An 8,764-nucleotide genomic window follows, 5' to 3' on the forward strand; every position below is an offset into this window, starting at 1 on the left:
TTCGGGGAGGGTATTTTACAGTTTAATTGCACGGGGGGGGGGGGGGAAGAGGGGTAATGGGGGGAAGGCTTAACACCCCCTGATCAGGGCAAGCTGAGGCTCAAGGAGAAAATGGATGGTGCGGGGGGGGGGGGGGGTGGTGGGGGCGGAATTAACATCCAGCAGGATTTACTGGAAAATGGAGCTCGGGATGATGGTGTTTGGAGAAGGTTGTGGAGTGAGCCAGGCTGAATGTAACAGCCTCTCTTGTTTCCAACTCGACCCGGTGACATTTCATTCGGTAAACACGCATCGTGTCAGCTGTCCCTTGGCACTTTCGGAGCCTTGAAAGTTCTCAGTGCCGCCTCTGCCCCAAAGATCCAGTTTTCAAACTGGAAAGTCCCCGTGAGCAATTTTAATTTTCATTTTAAAAAAAATGTGTAGGCGCGGACAAACTGGTGGATATGGTGTGCCAGGCTCGACCTCATAGATCCTGCGTTAAAACAGAGTGAGGCAGTGGATGAAGAAGCATTTGGAAGAGAACGGGGTGGGGTATTCGGATTGTGAGGTGCACACGAGATGGGCGCACAGATAGAGCGACGAGTCCGCCGCCAAATACAGCAGGCGATAAAGAGAATATTCGAGAGAGGTACACAGATACAGTGAAAGACAGCAGAGTGAGAGATGGGCAGACAGATGAGAAGAAAGACGTACTTCAGATATCTAGATTTTTGGATGTAAGGGCAATTGGATAGAGATAATCTTATAGAAAGATTGGTTAAAAAACAGGGCTAAATAAAGATAGATACAGAACGTTTGAGGTACGGAGTTAAATGCTCAGAGGTATACAGGTAAAGGAGAATAGACTGGAAAGAAACTGGAGAAATGGATACATAGAGAAATAATTGCGGATTTATAGATAGATAAATAGATAGAAAACGACTGAAATAGAACCGAAACGAGATAGATACCTAAACTAAATATTCTGGGTGTTAGAAATGTGAAATAAATCATGTAGAGAAAGAAAGAGAGTCAGCCAGGTAGAGATACACAGAGACTGCAAGCAGAAATGCAGATGCATACCCAGGTATAACAAGAGAGGGTGGGAGATAGGATAAAGTAACTGATCACAGCCAGAAAGAAGGAGGCAATAGAAAACAGCAGATAAATGCATATCACTGGAGTCTGGGACCTGATGGTGTGGTAGAAACTCAGTAAGTGGAAAGCGGGAAAATTAAACAGCAAGTGATTCTGTAAGAATTGGACTGAGCTGAAAACAATTCCAAACGCGCGCGTATCGCCCCGGAGTGGAAGGTTGCAGTAATGTGCTTTCAGGGATGGTTTAGTTGGTGCCTCTCAGTGTGTCAGGCTTTGCTCGTCACCACACTCGCTTATTCCACAGCCGCTCTCAGCCTCCTGTCAGAAACTCACTGAAGTCTCTGTCCAGCCTGGACCAAATCCAAACCCAAACCCAATATCTGGCATTCCGAGAAAGCGGAACTGCCCCCTCCCCGGAACCACCTTCCTCCCCCCCCCCCCCCCCCCCACCACCCTTAGAACTCCATCCTACCCTAACTATCCCCTTCTCCCCACCCCTTACCCAACCATCTCTAACTACCCCAATCACCCCCCTTCCCCATCCTACTGCCCCCATCCGTCCCCAATCACCCCCTCCCCTACCCAATCACCCCTACTCACCCCATTACCACTCTCCTCCATTTTACTGTGCTCACCCCTTCCCCAACCATCCCTTCCCCCTACCCAATCACTCCCTCCCCTAACCAACCACCCCTACCAACCCCAACTACCCCCTCCTCTACCCTACTACCGCATCCCCTTCCCCAACCACATTCCTCCCCGACTCCCGACCGCCCCCTCCACCCTACCAGCCCTCGCTCACAAATCATTGAATTCATTCCAAGTTTGAAGTTAATTTGACAACGAGAGTGCGTGTTTAAATCCCCAATGCTATTTTTGGACAATGACAGGGGTGGGCGGTAGAAGGGAGGGAGGATGGAGGGGAGGGTGGTGGATGGAGGGCAGACATCCCTACCTCTCCCCCCCCCCTCCCCGCCCACAGCCAGCACCGTGTTTAACTCGGTGCTGTTGAATTCCTGAACATTGGTGCTCCCTGTTACTGCAATTTAATAGTTTAAAACTGGCACTACTCATTCCTCACTGTGAGTACAGGTGTCTGCGGGGACGGAGGGATGGGGAGGTGGGGGGAGATATTTATATATGTCTGTAAGAAATCGGTCTGGGGGATACATATATACCCTGCCCTCTAATCACACACTGATCATCAGAACAGTGATGTTGACAGGTAATGGAACAGGGTATTATTCCTCGGACATTATTGCTGCTATTGCTGACGAATGGTTTGAGGGGTACAGCACAAGCTGTAGAGGGGCTGAATACAAACTCGGGGGGGTGCAGTGCTGGCAGAATGCAGTCCCGTGTGACTCTACTCCCAGAGTGGATGGCTGAACAGCCGCGGGGGACGCACTGGGTTACACAGCAATTAAACAGGTCATGTTGACTCTATCCTTCTTGCTCCGCAGGAAACCGACTCCTCTTCCTGGCCCTCTGCTTACACTATCTCCCCAAAGCTGACTCCTGTCCCGAGGATTGTACCTGCTACAGCGAGCCCATGACAGTCAGCTGTCAGCAGCAGGGGTTCAAAGCTGTTCCGGACGGGATCCCAGTCCGAAGCCAGCGGATCTTCCTGCAGAACAACAAGATTCCTCTGGTGAGCTCCAGCAGCTTCAGCTCACGCCGGAACCTGACAGTGCTTTGGCTTCATTCCAACAACATCAGCATCATCCAGTCCGGGGCTTTCTCTGGCCTGGGGCGCCTGGAGGAGTTGGATATTGGGGAAAATATCAATCTTAAGTCCCTAACTCCCACCACTTTCCAGGGCTTGGCGCGCCTGCACACCTTGCATATCCACAGATGCGGCCTTTCGGAGTTGCCCTTTGGGATATTCAGGGGGCTCGGCTCCCTGCAGTACCTCTACCTACAGGAGAACGTGCTGGAGAAATTAGAAGACGACCTGTTTGTGGACTTGGGCAACCTGACTTCCTTATTCTTGCACGGGAACAGGATCAAGAGTTTGTCGGAAAATGTGTTCCGGGGCTTGGGCAGCCTGGATAAACTCCTGCTCCACCAGAATCGAATTAAGCTGGTGCACAGAAGGGCTTTCCATGACCTGGGCAAGTTAGGCTTATTGTATCTCTTTAACAACAACATCACCGTGCTGACTGGGCAGACCATGGACCCACTGGTGTCCCTCCAGTATTTGCGGCTGAATGGGAACCAGTGGATCTGTGATTGTCGAGCCAAGTCTCTTTGGGAATGGTTTCGGCACTTCCGCGGATCTAGTTCGGTGTTGGAGTGTCACACCCCCTCCCGCCTGTTCCTGAGAGATCTCAAAACACTGGAGAGCCGCGACCTGGAGACCTGCCTGGATCCTTCCAGCCAAATCCGGACCAGCATCTTTAGCACCCGGACCAGATCTGGCAAACTGCCCACGGTGGAGACCCCAGCCGGCCCCAGGGACGGCTCCATCAGGTGCTGCGAGCCGGGCAGCGACCAGTCCCCCCTCATTCACGCCAAAGCCAAGTCGGCTCCCTCCTCGTACAACAGCCGAGGCTCCACCAGCAACCCGCTGAAGGACAAGGAGAACATCTCCAAGAGCAGGTACGCGGAGAACGACCTGTCGAAGAACGGGACGTACAAAACTGGGCTGAGCGATGCCCCCATGGGGACTTTCTCTGCCAAAATAGACCAATCGTTAGTCATGCTTAGCCCCGAGTTGTTGGACAATCTAGACTCCTCCACGTCGCCCACAACTAAAAAGAAACGAAAATGCTACAAAAAGCCTAAAACTGACTCATCTTCGTGCCGCCACAGTAACGGGTCGTATCGAATGCTAGTGTGCAAGTCAGCACTGGTAACAGTCTCCCTTTTGCCCTTATTGCTGTACATTTGTTAAAACAGTAAAAGTAATCGCTTCACCCACTGGCCCGATTCAGCGAAGTACTTTCATTTGACCTCTAAAGACAGTTGAAGAGAATCTATGGTTATAAAGTGAAGAAAGCTTTGATCGATCTAAAATAACTTGGATGCCTTTATATAAAAAATGTTTAAAAAAGAAAGGAAAGGAAATCATGTAGATACTTATGTGTTCAATCATTGACATGACGGATTCATTCTTTCAAATTCCATCGCGATTCAAGCTTTTTTTTGCAAGAAAAGGGACAGAAAACGCAAAAAAAATGTTATTCGGTTTAATTTTACTGATCGAACATCGAGTCAACCTCACAAACGAGAGGGACTCAGCCACGGGCTGTGGGAGGATGGATCGATAACTGAGAATCCATGTTCTGGTATTTGCATTTTCCTCTTTATATTTTGGTTTTTGATTTTGAGATGATTTGAGTTTGATTTTTCTCCCCCCACCCCCTCCTCCCACCGTGGTGGAATGTGATGCACTGAGTTCCAATGTCGTTTCCACTTCTCTTCCTTCCCCCCCCCCGTGTCCCCTCCCCTTTTTGTGTGCAGACCCTCATCTCGCCCTACCGCCTCACTCACCACCTCCCCTCTGCTTCATTTCTAACAGAATGTGCTGCCCAATGCAGGCAAACCACCTTGGTTGGACCCGTTTAATTTTACTTGTATAAAAGGTTCAAATATATTCCAAAAGATGAAGAAGAAGAATAAAAGAAAATAAAAGATTTTTTTAAGATATCCTTTCGTCTAAGATTCTGTGGGATGGAAACTCGCGCGTTTAGTTCATTACTCTCTGGCCTTGAAGGAATTCGATCATCAAGTTGCAAATTTATTTCTTAACCCCTTGTGGGAGTGTTTTAGATGAACCCATATCTCTCCCCTGTTCTGGAGAACAAATTCATACCGAGAATAACAAAACAAATCTAGGTGAAAGCGAGCAGAAATTATTGGGATTAGACAATGTTATTTTCTAATAATATCTAACAATTAGAATATCTAATAATTATTAGAATATTATTAATTATTAGAATATCTAATAATTCCCGCATATCTAATAATTCTCGTTGAAACGACTAGTTGAGAGTCACTGCGAATGTGTGCTTTATTTTTGCTTTAATGCTTAAATCCATTCAGATTCTGTTTTATATATTTTTAAAAATCCAACACGTTTACCGGATTGGAAAAAAAACAGATCGAATTAAAATGTGGTTATAGGCGATTTATGAGAATTAGGATTGAAGGATGGTTTAAAAAGCATATTCCATGGGAAAGAAGGGTTCGTTTTCCTGGGAGGGATGATCATTGCATCTGCATCTCTCCATGATACTGAAAGCAAGAGACCCGTCCCCAGCCTGGAGTCTCATCTGAACCCTCCCCCTACTTTCTAACACAGTTTTGTTTCATTTTTCAAACCCGTTAGCCGGGTTTATTTTAGAATTCAAATTTAAGCACCGATCATGGTGAGATTCCAACCTGTAATCGCCGTGACCGATATCACCAGGCCAGAGGAAAGGGGTACAGTCCCCTGCTCCAAAAATTCAATGTAATACTTGCTCCCCCCCCCACCCCGCCTCCCCAAATAGCAAATGTGTCAGATATTAAACTGATAAGAACCGAAACTGCACCTGACTTTAGCTGCATATGGAGTGATTAACAGGCCAACAGATCTCACGGAAATTGCAAGGGGACTTGCATCCTCGAATCAGCAAATTACCTGGCATACAACAAATAGCAGAGGAACAGGCCATTCGGCCCAACTGCTCCAAGCCAGTGTTTATGCTGCACACTCCTCCTACCCCTTTGCCTCTAAGCCTATCACAGCGCCCTTGCCCACGTGCTGCTGGCTGAATATTATCAGGGCGTTACTCCGTCTCATTTCTCCTGAAGACATTGCTGGGGCGGCATTCCCATGGGGAGTTGCTCACATTGTACTGGCTCCCGGCTCCCCCCTTTCGCCCCCCAGTGACCATTGTGTGACTGTGGGCCTTGGGCAGACTGGGCAAGCCTGGGGGGTGGGGGGGCGGGTAACTGAAGCAGCGCATTCTTATCGCTGTGACGAGCTAAGCCGGGCCAGGCAGGGTATATTGGACAGAGAATAGTTGATGTTGTTTTTCTTTTAACTGGATGGCGATCAATTAGTGGGGAGATAGGATCGTTTGCATTGAAGGGATATAATTTTTCGGATAAGTCCTTTTTGTCCACATCAGTCCCCAATCCAGCCCTCTGCTTTCCACATTTGTAACTCTTGTCATTTTTCCTTCCTTTATTAGTTTAATGTTTCCCATCCCCCCTTCTGTACTTGTAACTTTAGACATTTTACTTTCCTTTATTAGTTTAATGTCCCCCAGGATACCTCTGTCCACTCAATGACTTTCAGATCTGGGCTGGGGGAGGGGGGGGAGGGGGTCAGGGGTTTGCTGTGGAATTTTCTGATACTGGGGATGGGGTGGGAGGGGGAAGTGGGTGTTGATGAATCCTCTCTTTAAATGGCCCCTGGAAGGTATAAAGAGGTGTGGGGGCGGGGGGCGGTTTGGTGGGTTAATGTCTCTTTACCTGAGCACTGGGCTGGAGTGGGGTGGGAAGATGTATACGCGTGTTACAAAAATACTGCAGGCACCGACCGTATGGAACACCAAGTATTGTGATATACCAGTACAAAGTGAGTAACTCTCACTGCATGCCACTTGGGAATCCCCCCATCTCAATGAAGCATGTATGAACTAGTTAAACACCACCCCCTCCCCAAAAAAAAATATACACAGGACAAGATCAAATATCAATGCAGTGCAATTTTATCAGAAACACTTCAAAGGAATCATTCGGCTCCACTAGAAATATAAAACAGCTAAAAGGAAGAGAACAGAATGAGATTGCCAGGAGATATTTCCATTCGAATTTCACTTTTTAAAATCTTTTTTTTAATTAAACATTAATGAAAGACAAAACTTCAGAAGTAACGAAGCGTCTGTTTGCAAAATCTCCCGACAAATTAAGACTGGGTAAATTGGTCTTGCTCTCAAAATGTTTTATTGAACGGCTGGGGTTAGATTTCTGTCAGTCTGTCTCCGGTGATTGCAATCCTCTGTCGCTCTGACCTCTCTCAATCTGGAGGAACATTTCAGCTTCGATACGGGCAGCTTTCCCAGCTTCAGGTTCGCTGTAAATGTGAGCGGAACAGAGTTTTCCATTCCCCCCAAAAATACAGACATACACACTCATAGCAGGACTGGTTACACGGGAGTCCATTCAACCCGTGTAACATTAACCAGAGACAGAAAAAAACCCTTCTGAATTCATGCCTCGTGTCAGCCACACATCACAACACGAATTCAACATTCTAATATTTCAATTTGTTGATTTATTTACTGGTACAAATGAATGTCGCATATGGGACGGGAACAGTCAGTGAAGTTATTTTCTTAGCGGAAAGAGGGATTTGGGAATATTTGCCGAGTTAGGAATGGAAGGTGCAGATTTGGAAATAGGACTGTACGGGGTGATGGGATTAGCAATATTCAGGCAGATGAGGAACCGTTCCGCAACCCGCCCCCCCCCCCCCTCCGTCCTCACCCCCTCCCCCCCAGGCCTGCGTGCTCAGCTCTTTATAAACACTCCTTACATTAATAATACATTGAGGTTACAATGGTCTATCCTAGTGCAATGACGCATTTTATTCTTCCTCTTGATTGGTGTGCATATTATGGTGATTTTCTTTTCCACACATGGCATATTGTAAAGGAGACCTTCGATTCACAGACCTGTCATCCGATTAACACAAACTTTTGAGCAGGTCCTCGCGGCACCATGTTCCCCGGGCTCCGAGATCCACGTCAAGAAATCCCAAGAGAAGCGATCGTGCCTGCCAGAGATGTCTTGATGAGGTTGCCAGGACAGGGAGAAAAAAACTAAAAGGTGGCTGGAGGTGAGGTCAGCCAGGCACATCAGCGCAACTGTCTGCCCTCGCTCAGTCTGAAGGAGCATCTGTTTCCAGCGCTGAAGTTCCCTTGAGGGTGGGGGCAGGAGGGTGGGCGCTGAAATGATGTTCAACGAGAGCCAACTGTTCATTATGAAGAATTGGGGTAGGGGACTGATTAACGTATTAATGTGAAACTTTTAACAATTAGCTCTCAGAGCAGGTTGAACCCGAGAGGTTTGGAATATTTATTTATTCCCAGTCTGCAGGGCGCAGTCTTGCATCTTTCTATTTTGTGCTGTTTATAAGTGTGATTCCAGGCCACCGACCCAGCTCCAATTAGTGAAAATGACAGCTGGAGAAGTCAGCAGAGGTGATTCGGAAGTTGTTTCTTGAGTTCAGCAGGAGACAAAATAAAAAAAATCATCTTTTCATTGTGCTGTCTTTCTTTCACCTGAATTGTGCATGTTACTGGGTCTCAGGATTTGAAGGAGAATTATTCAAACACTGCACTAGTTTGCTTACAGCTTTTTATATATGAAGTCTAGTTAGGTTAACAGTGATTAATGCAGCCGGAATTTTTATTTAGATTTGAAATCCAAATGCACAGTTTGAGATTGATTCTTCAACAGTGGATAACTACAACCATTCAACTAAGTGTTACTGAAACTTCAAACAATTCTCACATCCAAATCAATGCTATTTTTTAGACCAGTTTAACTTTCCCGCATTTTGCTGCATTGCAGTGATTTCCAGGGATGATGCCATGGCCCAATCCCCAATCCCAGTAGGTGACAATAATGGTGAACAAAACGAGCTGGACAAAGCATGTGTGTGAGCCGAGCCCAACTTTTATTCATT

At 47.0% G+C, this 8,764-nt stretch overlaps 1 protein-coding gene across 4 annotated transcripts in view; it reads left to right on the forward strand.

Annotated features, from left to right (window-relative positions):
* Positions 1–8,282, forward strand: part of rtn4r (reticulon 4 receptor) — a 57,338-nt gene extending 49,056 nt beyond the window's left edge. For 2 of the 4 annotated variants that reach the window (XM_080208210.1, XM_080208209.1), the window contains one exon: positions 2,541–4,688. In XM_080208210.1, the coding sequence (XP_080064336.1) occupies positions 2,630–3,973 (1,344 nt within the window). In that variant the 5' untranslated portion in view covers positions 2,541–2,629 and the 3' untranslated portion in view covers positions 3,974–4,688. Of the gene's footprint in view, positions 1–2,072; positions 2,160–2,187; positions 2,303–2,540; positions 4,689–7,728 lie in introns of those variants that run through there. The other 2 variants (XR_013889046.1, XM_080208211.1) reach the window with 2 other exon arrangements.
* Positions 8,283–8,764: the final 482 nt, after the last annotated feature.

This window comes from Carcharhinus amblyrhynchos, chromosome 20 (assembly GCF_965287045.1).
Source record: "Carcharhinus amblyrhynchos chromosome 20, sCarAmb.v2.hapA, whole genome shotgun sequence".
NCBI lineage: Eukaryota > Metazoa > Chordata > Chondrichthyes > Carcharhiniformes > Carcharhinidae > Carcharhinus > Carcharhinus amblyrhynchos.